Source organism: Dipodomys ordii, unplaced genomic scaffold, assembly GCF_000151885.1.
Source record: "Dipodomys ordii isolate 6190 unplaced genomic scaffold, Dord_2.0 Scaffold148, whole genome shotgun sequence".
NCBI classification, from domain to species: Eukaryota; Metazoa; Chordata; class Mammalia; order Rodentia; family Heteromyidae; genus Dipodomys; species Dipodomys ordii.
The window spans coordinates 1,063,264-1,085,743 of NW_012267364.1; the positions used below are offsets into that span (position 1 = coordinate 1,063,264).

Consider the following 22,480-nt stretch of genomic DNA (forward strand, 5'->3'; position numbering starts at 1 on the left):
CGAGCTTTGTCGGTATCCAAGATGGAGGTCATGGGTGCTGGGGGGGGGAGGCCTTCCCTCCTGTGCTCCCTGAGAAGGAGTGAGGACGTCGGGCTTCTACTCACACCGAGTCTTGGATCCTGGGTCGTCTCTGGTCTGCAAACTGCAGGATGAAGATGTCCGCTCCATGTTGGTTCTTGCTGGTGTTGAGTAGAATCCGCTCGCCCGCTGCGTCTGGCTCCTTCGTCCCGGACTCTCTGTGTGAGCGCTCAGATATGGCCCCGGCTGTGGTCTCCGCCACGACCCTGCCGCTGCCGCTGCCGCGGCTGCTGGCAAGTACTCCGATGTGTCTTCTTGCCTTGGCTTTCCCTCTCTTGTCTAACTCTCTGTCCTGTGATGGCACACTTGGTGTGATTCTCTGGCTTAGGACTGTTCACTGGAACTCTAAAACTGCTTTCTATGCGAGAGCTTGTTCAGATTCCAGCTTCTCCTCCACCATCTTCCCGGAACTCACCATGGGCCTATTGGCAGGCAAAATTACATTCATGTTCTTCTTAAGCTCTTACAAAGATGCATCCAATTCTTTGAAGTTGATAGGAAATTTCCTGACCATCTTGCTCTAGGTAGTTACATGGCCCTCCCCACTGGAGTGTACTAACATTGGTTATACTAGTAGTTTGGACATTATTTCCTCTTATTATCTCTCCCAAATGATCATAGTTGGGTCACATAGAGGTTGGTCCTACTTCTTAACAAATGGATACATTAATTCCAAAAGTTTTACAGAGAGAGCGAGAGCAAGAGCAAGAGAGAGAGAGAGGAGATAGACAGAGAGAAGGAGAGAGAGAATGAGAGAGTCTGTTTCTATATAGAGGCAATTATCCCATTTATACACCTGTTTGAAGTACATAGTGAATGACCAACTTTGACAAGGGCATATGGAAATCACCCCAGCACTCAAAATAATGGGACATTCCCAAGTACCTCCTACTTCCTCTTTGCATTTAATACCTTCTTCCCACATTCAGCCTCAGGCAACCATACCTCTATTTTCACTACCTATAACCATGCTTTTATGAGAACGTTACATCAATAGAATCACAAAGCATGGGGTCTTCTGTGGTCGGCCCCTTTCTCTTGGGCAAGGCTTCCGAGGTTTCTCCATAGGGTTGTGCTTCTGAGTAGCTTGTAGTTTTTTGTTTGTTTGTTTGTTTGTTTTTGGGGGTCTGGTCGTGGGGCCTGAACTCTGGGCCTGGGTAATGTCCCTCAGCTCTTCAGCTCAAGGCTAGCGCTCTACCACTTGAGCCACAGTGCCACTTCTGGCTTTTTTCTTTTTGCTTATGTGGTGCTGAGGAATCAAACCCAAGACCACGAGCATGCAAGGCAAGTGCTTTACCACTGAGCCACCTTCCCAGCCCTAGCTCATAGTTTTTGAGATGAGATTGTATTCTATTTCACAAATGGACTGCAGCTTTTGTATCCACTCACTAGCCAACCAATATTAGGAGAATTTTTGGTTTGGTGCTATTCACATTCACATCTGTGTCTGAGCAGATTTTATATCTCTCTTACATTATGCCTAGAGGTAGATTTGCTGTGTTGTGTAGTAAGGATTTATTTAACTTTGTAAAGACTTACTGAACTATCTTCCAGTGTTGCTGCACATTGTGTGTTCAAGTCAGTCTTGGATTTTTAACTGTTGTAGTGAATTTAGCATTATTTCCTTGTGATGTTAGTCGACATTCTTTGGATGATTCAGATGATGATCATATTTTTTTTTCAGGTGCATATTGGTCTTTCGCATGGCTTCTTTGGAAAAATAAATCTTTACTCTGTTTTGTAAAAATGAGTGTCTTGCTGAGCACCAGTGGCTCACGCCTATAATCTTAGCTACTTAAGAGGCTGAGGTCACAGTTTGAAACCAGCCTAGGCAGAAAAGTCCCTGAGACTTGATCTCTAACCAGCAATAAAGGAATTGGAGACCTGTCTGAAGTGGTGGAATGCCAGACCTAAGAAAGAAAGCCATGTGCACAAGCCTGAGTTGAAGCCTTGGTACCCTCCCCCTGCCCACAAATTGTCTTATAATTTAGTTATACATTTCTTTCACATATACCTAAATCACATATACCTAAATCATATTCTATATTGGGTATACTTGCATTTGCTCTTAATCTTTTGGTTTTGTTTGTTATTATTCTTTGGTGCTATTTTCTATCTTTCATTCTCCTACTCAACTTGGGGAGACGTGTGTGTGTGTGTGTGTGTGTGTGTGTGTGTATGTGTGTGTGCATGCGTGCCCATGCAAGAGAGAGAGAGAGAGAGACTTCCTTTGAGATGGGGTTCCCAGAAGATCCTCACTATCTTGCTGACCTATACTTGACCTGTAAGAATTGATTATGAAAATTTCAGATTCTTTTTCATCTTCCCCACTTTGTAGTTGCCACATTTTTGCCCTATGCTTAGCCAATGAGGAAACATGTTTCTCTGCCTTGTGTCTCCTTGGAGGACAGCAAGTGGTCTTGAGATGGAAGGGTTCTCATAGACAAGGCTTTAACAAAATAGATTCCATGGTTATCTGGCTGCTGTTCTTGTTTCTGTCAAAGCAACTTCCTCTTGCTGCTTTCTGTGGCTTAGGTCGATGTGAAGGTACAGCCATCCTTGGTCTTCCTGTGACAGGGAGTCTGTCAATCCTATCCCAGTCATGTTCCAGGAAGTAGGGATGCCTGGGCAGGTTCCTGGCCCCCGTCATGTACCACCTTGTTGCCAGGGCAATGGTGTCAATGCTAGCTTTTCTCATCCTCTTCTCCATCACTGTGTAGTATCTCTGCCTCTTCCTTACTGAAGATTTTTCATGAAATCTCCATATGGGAGAGCCCTCTGGCCCATCCCTCTCTCTTTGCCACTGTTTTATGATAGTTCTATCCTTTGAAACATAAATGCAAACTCTTCTGGGGCTTGTTTTAAGATAATGCAACTATCATCAAGTGATCCATGCCTTGGGCAAACATCTTGATTGAGACAGAGACTTATAGTTCTCCTTGTCTGAGCGATTCCAGAGAGTTGCCTGGGCCCCATTGTCGGCAGATCCACTAATTTGTTGGCAATGGCCAACTCTGGTGGCTTCTATTTCCCATCACCGTCCCTTAGTGGTGCTGATATGCTGGGATTCCCACAATAACTTCTCATATTAGGCTTTACTTTAGAAAACCCTGGCTAAAGATATTAATATTTTAATATTCTGCTCTCAGACCCTTGCACTCTGCCCCAAGATGCTGCTTTTGTAAACATGTTGTTGTTATAACCGGTTGGGATGAGAACTTAGTGGTAGAGGGCCTCCTTTTAATGCATAAGGTCTTTGGCTCAGTCTTGAGCCCAAAACGGGGAGGAGGGGTTAAGTCTTTGCAATTATTCAGTACTGTCTTTATCTCCAATTCAAGCTGACTTAATTCCATGGGTTCCTCTTTACCCTGCCTCCATTCAAGGGTATGATTCTTTGAGCCATACACTGAGCACAAGCGCTTTCCAATAAAATATGATCAAAAGAGCAAACCCAAATAAAACAAATAGAGGACTTATTATTTTTTAAAGACTCCACAGTAACCTGCTGATAAATCTGCCATGGCCACTGTTACTGAAGCCTGTGTTCTACCTGAGGTTGTCTGCACTCAGCTGTTGGCAGGTGCTGGTTGATAATTTCCAGTTCACATGAATCTCAGCTAAGCTTGAGTTATCTTACAGACAGAGTTAGAAAAGTTTCATCTACTTCTAGTGTTCTGTAGAGGAAATCTTACCACAAAATATATACTTCTTCCAGCTGTACAAGTTGGCAGTTTAGGTTTTTGATCTACTGTCTTGTTGGAAATGATTGAGCAGGAGATTCGGAGTTAAGTGAATCAACTTGTCTTTCCTCCTTCCTTTCCCTTTTACATCTTTCTTCCTTCCCTCCCTCCTTCCCTCCTCATCTACACTTTGTTCCTTCCCCTTCCTTCCTTTCCCTTCTCACTTATTCCTTCCTTCCCTCCCTCTTACCCTTCCTCCCTTATTGTATAGTCTTTCCTTCCCCTTTATTTCCCTTTTCATCTATTCCTTTCTCCTTCCTCCCTCCCTTCCTTCCTTCCTTCCTTCCTTCCTTCCTTCCTTCCTTCTTTCCTTCCTTCCTTCCTTCCTTTTATCTTTTCCTTCCTTCCTTCCTTCCCTCCCTTCCTCTCCTCTCTCAGGCACTGGCAAAACTATCCACATATAACTTGCCACACATTTGTTTTTGGACTGAAAAGCAGTTGAATTGTCTCCTGTCATCACTCTACCAACTCATGAGAGTGACAGCTGTATAACAACATACTTAAAGACACATCTGTAATGAGGTTACAGATCACAAAGCTCAGTCTTCCAAAAGAAGCCTATCCCATTTAGGGTTAATAGCCCTGTATTTCTTAAAGACAGGGCCACAAAGTCCCAAATCCACACATCTTACAACTCAGATACACTAATATGAAGAACATTCCAATTGACTCAGGAAATATATTTTCCTGAAACCAGTGGTTTATGAAATTTATTCTGCAATTGGCTGATCTCTTGAGCAGTTATTTGTCATAATCAGATTTTTTGAGACCATATATCTCCTTCCAAGTGATGATTATGCTCTAACCTCAGCTTCTATCCACATTTCTAGACTAGGTAGAGCAGATCTCGGCAATGAATGAAAACCATAGCTGTCTTATCAACTAGTGGCAGTACTCATTTTGTTTAACAGTGCTGGAAATTAGTTTTTCAGGCTCTGAACTTGACAGGTCAGCTGTCAAAAGTGAGTGTCTGCGGCCATAAATTCATTGATCCTATAAACAATTCTGTCTGCGAAATATAAGGGGAAGCTAGAGTAGATGCACTTATGTGCAAATGAAGTGGGCTGGAGCAGTGTGACTAAGTATCAGGACTTCTTTGAGTAAAGCATTTCTTTGGCTTCCCATTTATCAAGTCTATCAGCCTCATTTGACTCTTACTGACTGAAATAAATTTCCAATGAATTTTGGGTAGGAACATCAGGAACATTCAGAATCGCTTCTAATGCTGATTGGCTATAAGACATTTGAAGGTTTTATTTTACTTGGTTTTATTGTTTTATTTTACAATTCCACCGCATTCCCTCATTTGGAGTAAGCTTTTCTCCTGCCCTGGTTTTATATATCAGGTGCTCAGAGGAACTACTTTTAGATATGATGAAGGCTCAACATTCTGGTTTTAACATTTGGTCAAGAACACACAGCTTTGTGGAAGCATGGAAATTCACTCAGCCTGGGGCTCTTACTTCAGCCTGATGTGAGAGAATAATAAACTCTTCTGCTGTTCACGAAGGATCCTGAATCCTGGAAAATGGCTGCACTTTGATGTATTTGAAAAGCAGAATTTGGGATTTTCTTTGAAGTATTTCTGCTTTCATTGTCAGGGTACATGGATGCCTAAAGGCCAAGGAGAGAGAAGTTGGTAAGAAAAGAAAAGAAAACAAAAAAATCCTTTAAGTACCAAATACTTACAGACTAATAGATCAAATTGAATGCCATCTTGGATGCCCTTCTTGATGTAGGATGGTCTGAATATTTGACTTGCACATTTCTTCTGAAGTCGAGAAGGATCATTTGTTTTTATGAATATGTGCCTCAGTTATGGTGATTCCTTTCTCTCAAACCAATAGGTTTATAGTGTTCAATGCCAGATGGATAGAGGTATCGGAATATAGTACAGAATCAACGTAGCAATAGTCTCTCCTACAAGATGATGGACCCCAACCCACAGGTTCTAGAAGCTGAAACATGGGATTTATTTGGCTCTAACTCCCAGAATGACTTTAACTTACTAATAGATAATTTAATCCTGATTTTTCATTGACATTCAGTCTTTAGTTGTAAAAAAAAAAAAAAGCAGGTGATAGGATTTTTCTTAAACATCTATGCTAGTTATTTTTATCAAAAAGTCATTTTCTTCCTTTTAAAATTATGCAAATGCTATTAAAGGCAACAAGAGCATAAAGAAGGTAATAATGATCATCTATGATTCTTCCAACTGTTTGTAATATATAATCCATGTATCACATTTTAATGTATTTCCCTCCATTTTCATCAATGCCTTTAAAATAAACATAATTACGGTTATCTTGTACATAGTCTTATAACCTGATTCTCTTTTACTTTGTGATTCTTCATTAGGTTGTTATATGATAGATTGTTTCAAAATCATTTTTTCCTTATAACAGCCTCTCTACTTGGTACACAGGGAAGATATGTTTGTTCCACTTTATGGATAAGAAAATGGAATTAGAGTGAAATAGAATACATTGAATGAATATTTGTTGACTGCCTTTTATATTTCAAGTGCTATATGTCAAGTGGGCTAGCTCATTCATGTGAGTGGACACAGGAACTGGTTTAAAGACCTCCCAATTCTGTTTTCCTTTACTTTTCATAATATTCTCCTATTTCTAGGCCAGTAATAGAAATTGATCTTAGAAGAGAACATAGCTCTAAGGAGAGTGAACAAGGCCAAATCCAACCCAAGATTTGAGATACTGGATAGCTTATGACTCCAGATGAAGGAGTAAGAAATCAGTCCCTCAGCTGGCTCAGATATTTATGCCTAGAGTAAAGGTTTTAGAGAGTATTTTCTCTCAGCTTTGAAAAGTATCATGAAAATTGTGATAAGCATTCATTAATTGTGGTGAATGTAACATACTAATATATGATGACAATGCATAAGACATTAAGTGTTAGCATTAGAGAGAAATTATATATGGACTATTTGTGTGTAAGACACATTTTCTTATCTTAACAACTGGGGAAAATTGGTATTGGGATAATCTGTGTACAACCTCTATAATTTTTTTGATGTGTTTATATGTGCTGGTCCTGGGGCTTGAACTTGGCACTTGGGTGCTGTCTGTTGACTTTTTTACTCAAGGATGGCTGCACTACTTCTACCACAGGTCTATTTTCAGCTTTTTGCTGATAGGCTTTCCTTCCTGGGGTGGCTTTGCACTATGATCCTCAGATCCTCCTAGGTTGGTAGGATTGCACGTGTGAGCCATGGGTGCGTGGATCTCTATAATTTTTTGTAGTGCTTTAAAGTGAAACTGTATTTAAAAAATTTGAATAAGAGGCTGGATGCTGGTGGCTCATGCCTGTAATCCTAGCTATTCAAGAGGTTGAGATCTGAGGATTGTGGTTCAAAGATAGCCATGACAAGAACATCTGTGAGCCTCTTATCTGCAATTAGCCACCAGAAAACCAGAAGTGGCGCTGTGGTAGAGAAGTGGCAGATTGCTAGCCTTGAGCTGATGAGCTCAGAGACAGCACCCAGGCCCAGAGTTCAAGCCCCATGACCAATACTCACACACACACACACACACACACACACACACACACACACACATTGAATAAGGCTTTCCTTGGTTCAGAAAAAGCAAAATAGCATTGTAGGTAGAAAGAACTAGCTAAATGGGAAGGTCAGGAAGAAAACATGTTGTGCATAAGGAGTCTACTAGGGGCTGCCTAAATTGAGATGTGGCTGAGAAGCAGAGTGGGCTCTGGGACAGGAAGCCATGCTTTCAGGTTGAGTTTACCAATATTCAGATCCATTCTGTAGGAAGGAAGAATTTACAAGACAATGCTAATTAACAGAGTTTACTTTTGAACTTGTTGGCTGTACAGGTGCTTATCAGCACATTGGGGGATGGTCTGGAAGAGAGAGAGTGGGCATAATGAGATTGGAGAAGAGACTATAGAAATGGTCAGGGTCAGAGACAATGCTGCCTAGAGTCCAGCAGTGGCTAAAAGTGGAGCTCAGTGTGAACAGATGCTGAGGAGATGAGCTAGAACCCTAGTAGCATGGAGTTCATTCCATGTGTCCTTCTGTCTCCATTCTGCCTCTTACAGTCAAATACAATCCCAATTGATTACATGTAAAACCTGATTGTCAAGGTCAAGTTCAGTCCCAAGTATGCATCCATAACAAGGGAATCTAAGAGTCAAACAATGCAACTTTACTGTGCCAGGAAATTTTAGAATCAGATGTAGGAATCCACTTTCTCTACAGAATGTAATATCCATTGTCTGGAATAGACACACCATCGCTAGGATCAGATTGCCACCTTCACCCACTGTAAGTCATTGAACGAGCCAGAGAAGCCTTCCCAGCCCTACTTATACCCAAGCCCAGAGACCATGCATCAGGTTTAAATTATTCCAGTGTGAGCTAAACAATAATGGAGACAGATGCAGAGAGACCAGATGTACAGCCATTCCTGCCCTCTGTATCCACCCTGAAACACCCAACAAATACAGCCATGACTCGATTTTCTAAATGTGTTCTCTTCCCTTCACCAGTCTTTTGATCCAACTGCAGAGACTCAACTGAATCTTAGAGCTATTTCCAGAGACCCAGTAGAGAAATAGCTTTACTATGGCATTCTTTCTGTTCCAGTTTCCAGTTCCATTATAATCTTTGATGCCATTGATTAGAATTCTGCATAGTTCTTAACTGGTTCTTCACTTGCAAGTGGTCAGGGGGCTCTTCAGAGTCATCCATATTCTTAGGTGAAATATTCACTTATCACTGCTTATAGTATATAGGATGCCATGAGTCTGCATGGGTATTTTGTCCTAAGTTGTAATAGGCTACCCTAGGTTTAAACAACAACAACAACAACAACAACAACTGAATTTAGAAATCCGGATCTCATTCTGATAGATTTTTCTTTAGATCTCAGAATTGTAGCATCTTCTAAGTCAGGTGGTTCCTAGAACTGTGGCCCGGTGCACAGACTCATGCGACATATGCCAAGATAATGGGGAATTCTGTCAAGTACATGTATCCTAAATGGAGTCACTCATGGACCCTTCTTATCCATTCATAGAGTGTATCTTCTGCTTAGGTTAGCCAAGGGTCCTGTGTGTCTGTTAACCCTTTGTTACATAAATAGTGGTTCATGGATCCTCCTCCTCTTTCTTCTCCTTCTCCTCCTTCCTCCCCCTCTTTCCTTCTCTTTCTTCCTTCTTCTCCTCCTCTTCCTCCTCCTCCTCTTCCTTCTCCCCCCATCACCACTGTCATCATCGTTATCCTCCTCCTCCTCCTCCTCCTCCTTCTTCTTCTTCGTCATCGTGGTCATCGTCGTGGTCTTCTTCGTCTTCATCTTCTTCATCTTCTTCTTCGTCTTCTTCCTCCTCCTCCTCTTCTCTTCCTTTTCTTCCTCTTCTTCTTCTGCCACTAGACATGAGTAATCTTAGGCTCAGAATCAAAAAGTACATACACAATCCCTAGACGATTTGTGTGGACCTCACAGGTTAAGAATTACCGATTTAATCTGCAGTCCTGGCTCATACTCCTGGCTTTTTGTTAGAACCACCTGGAGAACTAAAATAGCCCTATCTAGCCCTCTGCAGACTAATTAAATCAGAATCCCTGTAGGTGGAGCCTAGCCTTCTGTTTAGAAATGTCCCCTTAGACATCCTGATATGTTAGAGGCCCAGGGATCTGGAAAGGCATATCAGAATCTCTCAGGAAGCATCAATGCTCTTTATGACCAGACCCTAGGGCTCTGATTTGATTTAGTTGGCATGAGATGGGTCTAGTGTTTGTATTCTGTTTTTTGACAACATTCTAATTAATAATTTGGAATCACAGACCGAGCATACAAATGTTTGCTCAATGTAGCTGCAGGAACATAGGGAGAGGAAGCATTCTCTCAAATGCTTGTGTCTTCTCTGCGACTACTGTGCTAGGGTAGAGTCTTCTACATCACCTTAGGGTGCCCCTCATAGACTCATTGGGTTCTTAAACACACCCTGTAGTTCAGAGCATATGGCAGATCTAAGGCATATTTACCCTGCAATCAGCTTCTACCTGAACACCAGGGAAAGTCATGGTGTTTGAATTACAACACAAATAGCCAGGGAGATCTGAGTCCTGCTTGCAGTGGACACCAGGGCAAGGCAAGCTGTCCACTTAATATCTATTCCTTACAATACTGCTGAAATAGCTGGGCTAAATGATTTTGAGGCTTGGGAAAGGCAAAGGAGCAATTCAAGAAGAGGATACTTTCTGAGAAACACAGTGAGATGGCCCCCATGGGAAGACCCAATAACACTGAGCATAAACACCCATTGGTTTCATCCTAGGAATCTATGGAGTCCCAGAGATAGGGGCGATAGAGGAAGTAGAACTTTCTGTTTATTGAATTTCTATTCTCTTCATGGTATTGAGGTGACTTGATGACTCTGGGTCTTAATGAAGTCCCGAAGCCTGCTGTCTGCCTGCAAGCCTGATTTGAGATCCTGATTCAGGAGGGGTTTCTGAAGCAGGCACGGGAGATTCTTCAGTCCCTCACTCACCCACCCTGTTTCCTTTCACAGCTGGCGACATGGGATTCTGAGAAAGGCCTAAATGGAAGCCTGCAGGAGAGACCCATGGGCAGCCGCCTCCAGGGACTGACTCTCAAAGTGGTGACTGTCTTGGTAGGATCATGGGGCTGTTCTGGGAGTTTTGCCAGTCAGATTTTGAAATCAGAGACTGCTTGAAATCAAAGACCTTGAGGAACACTTAATTTAGCCTTTCGATCGAACCCTTGTATGAGCAATGAAGGGGAAGGTCAGATCTGCCATTCTCCTGTGGAGCCACGAACCTCCCATCGGAGACTCCGGAGATGGTCTGCTGAAGGCCCCACATGCGCAGGACTCCACTGGTTTTGAAATGGAAACTGGGTCTTGATCTACTGCTGCTTATGGGGAGTGTCTGGGGTCCTTAGAGAGATACTGGGAGGAGGACCTTTTTCTAAACAGTTCCTTAGTTGCAATTTCTGTGCATAGTCCTGGAATCATAAACTGGACAGTTATGTGATTCTTTAGAAGCATCCCCCGCTCTCTCTTTTCCTCTCTCTGTAGTGCAGAAATACCTTAGATTTACTCCTTTATGGCTGGGACAGACATAGCCCAAATGTTACCCTTCAACCACAACAGGCACAGAAACTTGTAGCTTCAGGCTTTCTGATGTATAAACACTTGATGTATAAACACTAGGTTCGATCCCTCCCCCCCCCCAAAAAAAAACTTAATGAGTTATATTTCCCAGGGATGTTAACTAAAAGCCCTTCTTACTAGTTTTGCACAAATAGGGGTATCTCAGATGTTTCCCAGATGTCCCTTACTCCACAGGTCACAGCATACAATGTGTGAATACAAGCAAACATACTGTGGTTGTAGAGTCAAGCTCTGAGGGTTTAGTTCAGTCATGCCCTTTGACTTGGGATATAGCATTGACCCCTTAGCCAGCATGCACTTTCTAGCCAACCAGATAGCACTGTCCTTGCCAAATGTACTACCATAGAGTTTTTATTGCTGTACGTTATCCTAGATGAAAAGTGTCACATTTCTTACTGGCTCCCATGGAATTATGACACCTCCTAAGGACAGAATCCTGGTTCAGCACACAAATGAAGAAATGATGAAACACGTAATTTTATGCTGGGAGTTGGGGATACTGAGAGCTTGACTTGGCATGGCATACACAGGACAAGTAAATGTCCACTTGTTCATATTGATTTACTGACTGGAGTGCTTGTCCTGGGCCCTGCCCCTTGCCTATTCACAAGCTGTTTTTAGGAAAGGGCAAGACATTTATCTTCCAGGTAGAAAGTGGTTAAATGTTAATATTCTGTTATGATTGGTGCTGGAGAAGGGACCTCAGGTCTTGTTTATGCTAAGCAGGTACTTTACCACTGAGCTAAACTCCAAGCCCTAATACTGACACATTCCCAAGTTATAATCTGTTAGATTGCTCACTACCCTGGAAATATAAGCTAAGGAAACCTTTATTGAATTGAAGAACATTTCTTCTATTATCCTCAGGAAGAGCCTTTTGTGATGGTGGCTGAAAACATCCTTGGCCAGCCCAAGCGCTACAAAGGATTCTCCATAGACGTGTTGGATGCATTAGCCAAGGCACTGGGATTCAAGTATGAGATTTACCAGGCTCCTGATGGCAGGTATGGTCACCAGCTCCATAACACCTCCTGGAACGGCATGATTGGGGAGCTTATCAGCAAGGTAGGTCCTAAGAGCAGGGCCACTGGGGAGGGGAGCCTTAATCTGTCTCTGGGGCATGTATATTTTTGATCCATTTCACAGTTCAGTCCTCGGGACCAGCTTAACAGATTAGTTACCATTATCCACACACTGAGGACTTCTTGTCCTTCCCTCCTTCCTTGTTGTGACCATTTCTGCTCTTTTAACTTTCTCATCCTCTGGTGCTCTGTGATTTCTCTCCATGTCCATTGCTTTCATTCCTTTGGAACCTATGCCACTGTAATCTGTTCTTCTCTGTCATACACTTTTCAAGACTTGGACTGAAAGAGGAACCTAGTACCCCCTTGAGGATTCTGGTGAATGCTTAGCTTTCTATTGCTCATAGGCTACAAGTGGGGTACACACACACATTTGCATGTACACATCAACACTGCTATTAGTTGATAGTATGGCATCCCCAAACTCCTTATATGCATATCAAACCATTACTCCTTTATCTTTATAGAATGTGTCCTCATTGAGACTTAGGACGTGAACCCAATTCATCACATTCCCATGGCTGCCCATGAATCTCATGGCCTCAAGATCATTTCCCCATAGTCATTTGGGTTAGTTGCAATTAATTTGAGCCATCTTCTGTCATATCACCGTTGCCTTTAACCTTGGTAATTCCTGATATTGCTATGGACAACACTGGATTTTCATCGCTTTGTCCCCTTACCTCCAGTGGCCTTTGCTGTGTCCCATTCCAGCATCAATTCTCATGAGTCCTGCTGCCATCTTGCAGGTCTCTCTGTTCTTGTCTACCATAATAACTTATAGTAGAAACTTAGGATCTTTTCTTTCTTTTGGTGCTATTGGAGTTTGAAATCAGAGCCTCATGCTTGTTGGGCAAGCCCTCTATCATTTAAGCCATGTCCCTAGTCCTTTTGCTTACTTCTTTTGTTTTTTTTTAATTGTGAAAATACCGTACAGAGGGGTTACAATTACATGGGCAAGGTAATGAGCACATCTCATCAAGCATTGTTGCCTCCTCCTTTGTTTCCCCTTCCCATCCATTCCCATCTCCCACCCCTCCTCCCTCCCTCCCCCCAGCCAAAGTTGTAAAGTTCGTTTTATGACATAACAACATGTACATCTCATTGTTGCAATGGGTCCACCTGTATCCCTATTTAAATGATTTGTTTTTTCCCTTCCCCTCCACAAATTATACCAACATCAAATACAATGAAATCAGGGATTATTTTTTTTAGCTAGGGTCTTTTGCTTTTTTCCTGGGGATGATCTCCAGCCACAAGGATATTTGCTGTCTAAAATTTTAAAGGCAGATGCTAGGCCTAACATCTCTGTAACTTTCCAGTTTCTCATAATCTTTAATCCCCCCACAAACAACTTTATTGTGATAGACCTTAGATACTATAAAGGTTTACACATTTTAGATGTACAGCTCAATGATATTTAGTAAATGTAGAGTTGTGCAACTGCCACTATAATGTAGTTTCTGAATATTTCCATTGTCCCACTGCAATCTCTTCTATTTATTTACAGTTAATACCATTTCTACCCTCAGCCCCAGGCAATGCTTAATCTACTTGCTGTCTCTGCAGAGCTGCTGTTGTAAATATTTTATATAAGCAGAGGCAGATCATATGTGGTCCTTTGTGTCTGAATCTTTCACTCAAGTATTTTGAGCTGCATCCCTCTCTACTGTTTCTTTGCCCTCCTCGTACTGTATTCTCCCCTGGCTTGTATTACACTGTTCACAAAACCTTCTCTCCCTTCATCCCTTCTGATTTCCTGTGTCCTTGGCTTCTTTGCTTTTTTTGTATTTATTGATTCTCACTTTTTTATGGTACTAGGGATTAAACTCAGGGCCTTGTGCTTGTGCTTGCAAAGGAAGCACTATACCACTTAAGCCATGCCCCTAACCCCTGTGGTTTTGATATCTTGCTGCCTACAAGTTCTGAGTATGTTCTATGATCTAAAATCTTGGCTCGGACATCCAGGCTTGTTCATGCAACCAGAGATCATTTCATATCTAGCTAGATAATGCATAGATCCTTGTGTTCTCCTGTCTTGGGTAGACCTTCAGTACAGCTTATTCCCCTTACTTTGTCCTTTTGTGGATTGATCCCTTCCCTTGACAATATACCTCAGGGAAAGTTTCAAAAGTTTTTGTTTCTCATCCACCTAAGAGTCTTGTCCATTTAAAAGAAAGATTGTCTTCCCATATTGGAGAAAGAAAGTAAGACTTCTGGGTATGAAATTTTACTCTTGCTTTTATTGAAATGCACAACCATGGGCATTGGACCTCTCCCTACAGAGGAGAGAAACCTCTCTCATCACAGATCACCTCCTTCTTCTTTGTCACAATAGATATTCTTATACCTCCTCTAGTTCTTACTTCATGAATTAATTCTATATAGTCGATTTACACTGCTTAACTAAGTTTCTTTCTCATTCCTTAAATGTGGTCCAAACCCTCCTAACCCTAAAAGAAATCTCTGGATCTTGGGTTTCTTGGAAAAGAGACAAGAATTGGATGTGTTCTGGCAGTCACCTCCAGTATATTTTCCTCTCTTTAGAGTGTTGTTGGATTTAAGTTCGGGACCTCAGTATACTTGCTTCTCTAGCTCCTATATAAAAAAAAAAAACATGATAAAGGCCTTCTTTGAGCTAATTTCTCTGATTTGAGCATTCTAAAAATAGGAATCCTACTGGCCCCCAACTTCTGGAGGCCCAAGAGCTAATATCATAGTGATGACTGTATCCTAAAATGCTAATAGGGTCAAATAACCTGCCACTAACTTACCTGTACATGAGGCTCTGAACTTCTACCAAACTTGCTAGCTTTGCCCTCTGTCTAGTTCCGCCTTTATGCAGTATTTGTTTATTTTATTGTTTTCATGAAGCCTGTTTTGAAAAGCAAAGGACTGAGAAAGTAATGTCCAGGTCACAGTGATGACACATGTGCAAAGACCATTTATCACATGGCTCTGCTAGAGGAGGAAGGAGCCCAAGAATCCAGAGGCCTTGACTTGAGGGTGAGAGAAGAGAGAAATTGAATGACCTCTATTGCTAGAGGATTTTACACTCTGGTAGAATCAGCATGTAAAACATTCCTACTACCTGAGTGCCAGTGGCTCATGCTTGTAATCCAAGCTATTCAAGAGGTTCAGATCTGAGGATCACAGTTCAAAGCTGGACCAGGCAGGAAAGTCTATGAGACTCTTATCTCCAATTAACCATCAAAAAAGTTGAAAGAAGAGTTGGGCTCAAGTGGTAGAGCACTAGACTTGAGTGCAAAAGCTCAGGAATAACACCCAGGCCCTGAGTTCAAGCCCTAGGACTGACACTCACAGAGTCAGACTGATAGGTGTTCATAAGATTCACCATAAAACTTCCAAAGTATTCTAGAAAAGAAATAAATAAAATGAGATATAATGGAGCTAGGAGAGATTGCTGGGGAAGAGGAGAGCCTGTGGCCTTGATGTGTAGGGCAGATGTGTATCAACCTAAAGAATATGTATGGTTTCTTTGATGGAGGGGTGGAAAGATAGAAGGAAAGGGGAATAGAATGGAGATAGGGTTTGCGAAGGGGACTAGTAATAAGTAAGTGAAGAAAAACTGCAACTCACATGTAGACTCAGTTTTCTATAACTTTCCAAGAGATTTGAAGCTTTAGGAGAAAAGTTTGTAAGGCAAACGAGATAATAACCACATAGGGTGGGATTTTTCCTTATAATCTCTCCAAGTTTCAGATTGTCAATTCTTAAATCCATTTCCTGTGAAACAGAATGACTCAAAGGGCAGAGGGCAGACCTTGATTGATGCAGTAAAGCAGAGGCTTACCAACTGATCAGCTCCTTTTTCCTTTCAGAGAGCAGACTTGGCCATCTCAGCCATCACCATCACCCCAGAGAGGGAGAGCGTGGTGGATTTCAGCAAGCGGTACATGGACTATTCAGTGGGGATTCTCATCAGGAAGCCGGAGGAGAAAATCAGCATCTTCTCCCTTTTTGCTCCTTTTGATTTTGCCGTGTGGGCCTGCATTGCAGCAGCCATCCCTGTGGTTGGTGTGCTGATATTCGTGTTGAACAGGATACAGGCTGTGAGGGCTCAAAGTGCTTCCCAGCCTCGACCGACCGCTTCTGCTACTCTGCACAGTGCCATCTGGATTGTCTATGGAGCATTTGTCCAGCAAGGTACCTACCTGAGTCCTGGTGTTTACCTAGCCCCAGACATCTAGAGAACTTACCCATTGGCAAAATTCTTAGTAGCAGGTTTTTGTTTTTGTTTTGTTTTGTTTTAGTTTTTTTTACACAAGTTCTGGGGCTTGAACTCAGGGCCTGAGTGCTATCCCTGAGCTTCTTTTGCTTACACTCTACCACTTAAGCCACATCACCATTTCCAAAGTTTTGGCAGTCTTTTGATTATAAGAGTCTCATGAACTTTTTTACATGAGTTGCCTTTGAACTAGGATCTTCAGTTGTCAGCTTCATGAGTAGCTAGGATTACAGGTGTGAGCCATCAGCATCTAGCAGATGCTGTCATTTTAAATGCAATTTTAATCTTCAGTACAGTTGTTAATACCATGCTGCCACTAGTTTCTCTAAGCAAGGTCAGGTAAAAATTAAATAATACATCCATAAGAAACTCAGCTTCAGATCTGCGTTCTCCACTTTTAGTAGAATTAGCTTCAGAGTTCTGCTTTGCAGTCTCTCCCCCTCACACATTTGGTGGGCGACTATATACATCTGAGGTTGTCCAATGAAATTCTGAAGCCTTAGTTCTGAAACCTTAATAGGGGGAAACTATCACGGTTGTATTGCAATCCTTCCAGCAGTCCTCTGGCCTTTCCTGAGATGGCAAGTCTCCTATGTGGGAGAGTTCTGGTGAGTTACAGGACTGTGGAATGGACAAATTGCCCAATTCTTAATGTGAATCTTGGCCCTATTTGTATCATAGCCAAAGTTTTTCAACATTATATAAGAAGAATAGGCAGGGAGAAGCTTTCTTGTGCTACCACCTAAGGGACCAAGGAGGAAATAATTGGCCTCAAAGAGGCAGCTTTCCACTGAAGTTACAATCAATGATCTCTGAAAATCCTGAGGGACACAGAAATCATCTAGCCAGGGCTGTATATTAATAACAAGCAATATGGCATATCTCACTTCTCCGGCTTAAAAGAAAACCAGGGAAGCCTCCAGGTGGGAAACAATTCTGTATTTACCAAATGCCTAAGTCTACTCCATGTAAATTTGAAATTTTCAAAAATTCCTTAGATTATATTGCAACCCTGGCACAGTATGGAAGAAGATTTTAACTGTAAAGTCTCAAAATTTCAAACTCTATAGTTTGCTTTTTGACTTTTCTGTCTTTTATGGTGCCCTGGCCTTTTCTAAAACTGGTGGTCTTAGGGGTTTTTTTTTAATGTGGTGTGTGTGTGTGTGTGTGTGTGTGTGTGTGTATTTCCTACTAAAAAGAAATATCCCAGCTGCCGTTACTCTGCAGCATCCACAGTGGCAGCTAGTCTCTGGTGCAGGTGCCAGCATCTCCCAAAGGTAAGAGTTTGAAGGAAGCACCGTTCACTCTATTCTGCCTGCTCCCCACAGGTGGAGAATCTTCTGTGAACTCGGTGGCTATGCGTATCGTGATGGGCAGCTGGTGGCTATTCACCCTCATTGTGTGTTCTTCCTACACGGCCAATCTTGCTGCCTTTCTCACAGTGTCCAGGATGGACAACCCCATAAGGTAAGTCTATTCCTCCTTCCCAATCGCTCCCTTCCACTCTAGGAAGCATCAACAAGAATGGACGGCCAGATGAGGGTGGCTGGTGTTGCAGACAGAACTCCTAGGCAGTGACAAGCGCCTTGGATCTGTCATTGGATAATGGAAATAGCTCAGGAGAAGGGTTTCACTTCTGTATTGTACTCCCTACATATTACATAAATGTATACATTCAGGAAACAGGATTAAATGGAACATTCAAACACTATGTGTGAGACTAATAAATCAAACCATTAAAATTAACAAATTAGATTTCCTCAGACATTTAAACATGGATTACAGGCTCATTTAATCAAAATTTTATCAACATTTAGTCAAAATTAATTAAAACCACAAGTCTAATGTATTTTTCAAATCTCCAAACATCTTGAAATTATTTTTTAAAAACATGCCAATTATCACAAGTATTAGGAACGTTGTTTTGGTTATGTTTATAAAATTATAACATTGTTGATGTTGAGTACTAAATATTTTTCTTCATTTTTACAAAATGTTAAAATTATGACATGAAAAAATAAGCTCAGTGTAATGAAATAACTGTTAAAATTCCTTTGTTTTATGATCAACTTTACAAATATAGTGTAAATTATAAAAGAACGTGGATGATATGACAAACATGTCATGGATACACAGTTGCCAATATGGCCATTAGAAAGGATCTTTTTACATTTTGTTGGGTATAATAGTAGTTGACACTTGAACTCAGTTTATGGGTTTTGGAGTTCTGATTTTTCTTTTTGCCCATTCTGGGGCTTGAACTCAGAGACTGGGCACTGCCTCTGAGCTTTGCTCAAGGCCAGCACTCTGAACATTTGAGCTACAGCTTCCACTTCTAGCTTTTTGGTGATTAACTCTCAGTCTTTTCTGCCTGGCTGGCTTCAAACTGTGATCCTCAGATCTCAGCCTCCTGAGTAGCTAGGATTTCAGATGGGAGCCACCAGCACCCACCTGAAGTTCTGGTTTTATAACTCCCTTCTGTCATCATTGCTGGTCCTTTCAATTCACAGCTCTATCAAGTCAACCAGACTCTTACTTCGGTGGCTTCCAACTGCCTGGTTGGAACTTCTGGTTTTCTGGTGGTTAATTGGAGATAAGAGTCTCATGGATTTTCCTGCCCGGGCTGGCTTTGAACCGTGATCCTTAGATCTCAGCCTCCTGAGTAGCTAGGATTATAGGCATGAGCCACTGGTGCCCAGCTGGAATGATGTATTATGTCTGTAGCTTTGCGCTTAGCATAATTGAAAAGAGATTCATCCAGTTCATGTGTGTAGCCCATTGCTTTTTATTAGTATGTCCAATGCCTCATAGTTTTTGAGCTATTTATCAACCCAGTGAAAGACATCTGTTTCCAGTGCTTGGGAATTTCAAAGACAGATGCAATAAACATTTCTGTGCAGACATTATTGTGAACATATGTTCTTATTTAATATAATTAATAATACCCAAGAGTGTCCTTTTAGGGTTGTACAGTAATTGAATAGTATACTGTATTTTAAAAATATTACCAATCCATTGGGTTCCAGGGACTCACACCTGTAATCCTAGTTACTCAGGAGGCTGAGAGCTGAAGATCGAGGTTTCCCTGGCAGGAAAGTTTGTGAGACTATAATCCTCAATAAATTACTAAATAAAGCTGGAAGCAGAGCTGTGGCTCAAGTGGTAGAATGCTGGCCTTGAGCAAAAAACAGCTCAGAGACAGTGCATAGGCCTTGAGTTCAAGCCAAGGACTGACACAAAAAAATAGCCAGAAAATGACTATTTTTCATTGTGACTGTTTTGCATTGCTGTCAGTGATCTAGGAATAATCCAATTTGTCTGCATCTTTTTGAGCATTTGGTTTGTTGCTGGGTTTTATTTTATGATCCTAACAGGCATGGAATGATGATAACTAATGTCATTTTAATTTTATTTGCATAATGACTAATGATATTGAAGACTTTTTATATATTTATTTGCTAATGTAACCTCTTCAGTAAAGTTTCTATTTGTGTACTTTGCTCATTTATTAATCAGATTGTTTGATAATTACCATTGAGTTTTGAAAGTTCTCTGTGTATTTTAGATAGTGGTTCTCTGTCAGATAGGTGGTTTGCAAATATTCTCTCACTTTGTAGCTTGCCCTTTCAAACTCTTAACAGGGGCTTCCACAGAGAAAAGAATTTTGTTTTTATAAAATCCAGTTTAGAAATGTATTCACTCCTAGGCCAGGCTTCTGGTGTTAAGTCTTTTCCAGGCCTGAGACTCTATGGGGTTTTATTTGTTTTCCCATCTAGAACTTTAGCATTTTAAAAATGTTTCTCATTTCATGTGTATGATATGCATCACATTTTCTTCATCCACTTGATGAAATTAACTTAGATTGATTCCATCTTTTGTCTACTAAATGATGTTTCTTCAGTGAACATGGGAGAGAGTTTTCTTCAAGTTGTTGACTTTATTTTCTTTGGGTATATACCAACACCTGGGGCTACTAAATCATATAATAATTCATTTTTCTTTATTTTTATGCTGGCACTAGGGCTTGAACTCAGGGCCTCAAGTCTTTTCTTAGCTTTGTTTTTATTTCCTTCCTTCCTTTTTTTGGTCAAAGTTGTTCTGTTACTTGAGCCAAACTTTCAATTCTGGCTTTTTTGGTGTTTACTTGAGCATAAGAGTCTCATGGACCTTCCTGCTTTGGCTGGCTTTCAATCCTTAGATCTCAGCCTTCTGAGTAGCTAGGATCTCTATTAAGAAAATTTTGGCCTGTGCCAAGGAGACCTAGAATTTCTTCTATGCCTTCCTGTATTATTTTCAGGGTGTTTGCTTTGACTCCGAAGTCTTTGATCCATTTGATTCTGGTGCAGGGTGATATATAAGGATCTAGCTTTAATTTTCTACAGGTGATTAACCAGTTTGCCAGCACCATTTACTGAAGAGGCTGTCTTTCTTCCATTCTATTTTTTTAGCTCCCTTATTGAAGATTAGGTGGCTGTGGGTCTGTGGGTTCATTTCTGGGTTTTTGGTTCTATTCCATTGGTCCTCAGGCCTGTTCTTGTGTCAGTACCAAGCTGTTTTGATTTCAAATGTGAGCCACAAGTGCCCAGAAGATTTTGGTCAGACTTTTTGCTTTATACAATTTGCAGCCTGCATCTGTGCTACAATTCTATCCTTGATCAATATAAAATGGTGATTTTTTCAATTTAATATTATATAACCTAGATGATATTTACATTTTTCTCATAAAAGATGATGTCAGAATATCTGCTCACTCTCTCCTTCTTCCTACCTTGTTAATGAGGTTTTGTCACTAAAATTTTAGACTTCATTTACTCTTTATTTTTTCTCTCTCTCTCTCTCTTTTTGTGGTCATGGGGCTTGAGCTCTTGACCTGGGCTCTGTCTCTCAGCTCTTCAAGCTCAAGGCTAGTGCTCTACCACTTGAGCCACAGCACTACTTCTGTTTTACTGAGTAGTTTATTTGGAGATAAGAGTCTCACAGCCTTTCCTGCCATGGCTGACTTTGAACTGTGATCCTCATATCTCAGCCTCCTGAGAAGTTAGGATTATAGGCATGGGCCACTGGTGCCTGACTCTTTTATTCTCTTTTAAAAATAACCTATGGCTCCCTTAAAATACATTTTCAGTACTTAGATTATTTTGATTTATCCATTCATGTTTACAGTTGTTATTTGAAATTTATTCTCCCAAAATGATTTCAAACTGGGCTCTGGTGGCTCAAACCTGTAATCCTAGCCACTCAGGAGGCTAAGTTCTGAGGATCAAGGTGCAAAGCCAGTGTGGGCAGGAAAATCCCCATGAGACTCTTTTCTACAATTAACTACTCAAAAACTGGATGTGGTGCTGTGACTCAAAGTGCTAGAGCACTAGCCTTGAGTAAAAGAGGACAGTGCCTAGTCCCTGAGTTCAGGCCCCATGACTGACAAAAACAATGTTTGTTTTGGGGATGGGAAGGGAAACGAAGGAGGAGGCAACAATGCTTGATAAGAAATGTACTCATTACCTTGCTCATGTAATTGTAACCCCTTTATATGGTATTTTCACAATTAAAAATAAATAAATTTTAAAAATGAATGTTTAACACTGTGATTTAGCCATAGTTCATTCCTTTATTTTGATGAATAATGATGAGAAAAATTACTCAGTTGGAGTACTTTTTCAGTGAAAGTTGTAGAATTTCTGAGATGCTTTTTCTGTCACTTTTATATGTAAATTAAAACATGTATATACATTTTGAGTTACATTTTCCTCTTAATATGCATTATTTGTTTAATTGTCTTCTTTGTGCTTTTAACACTATGCAATCACATTTGCTTTTTTCATTTCTTCTCCTTTCCCTTCTTTGTCTATTACCCTTTCTTCTTCTACCCTTTCTTCTTGAACTCAGGGCCTAGGCCCTGTCCCTGAGCTCTTATGATCAAGGCTAGGGCTCAACCACTTTGAGTTATAGCTCTACTTCTCATTTTGGAGTGGTTAATTGGAGATAAAAATGTTTTCTTTATTTTAGTATATATTTTTATTGTAAAGATACTGTACAGAGGGGTTACAGTTACATGAGTAAGGTAATGAGTACATTTCCTATGGAGCATTGTTACTTCCTCCTTTGTTTTTCCCCTATTACCCCTTCCCTCTCCACCTCCTCTCCTTCCCCCC

General features: G+C 41.0%; 1 protein-coding gene across 1 annotated transcript in view; it reads left to right on the forward strand.

Moving 5' to 3' along the window:
- Positions 1–22,480, forward strand: part of Grid1 (glutamate receptor, ionotropic, delta 1) — a 748,070-nt gene that overhangs the window by 602,747 nt on the left and 122,843 nt on the right. Inside the window, exons 9-12 of the mRNA XM_013032063.1 lie at positions 10,374–10,475; positions 11,865–12,062; positions 15,922–16,246; positions 17,657–17,795. Coding sequence (XP_012887517.1) covers positions 10,374–10,475; positions 11,865–12,062; positions 15,922–16,246; positions 17,657–17,795 — 764 coding nt within the window. The remainder of the gene's footprint in view (positions 1–10,373; positions 10,476–11,864; positions 12,063–15,921; positions 16,247–17,656; positions 17,796–22,480) is intronic.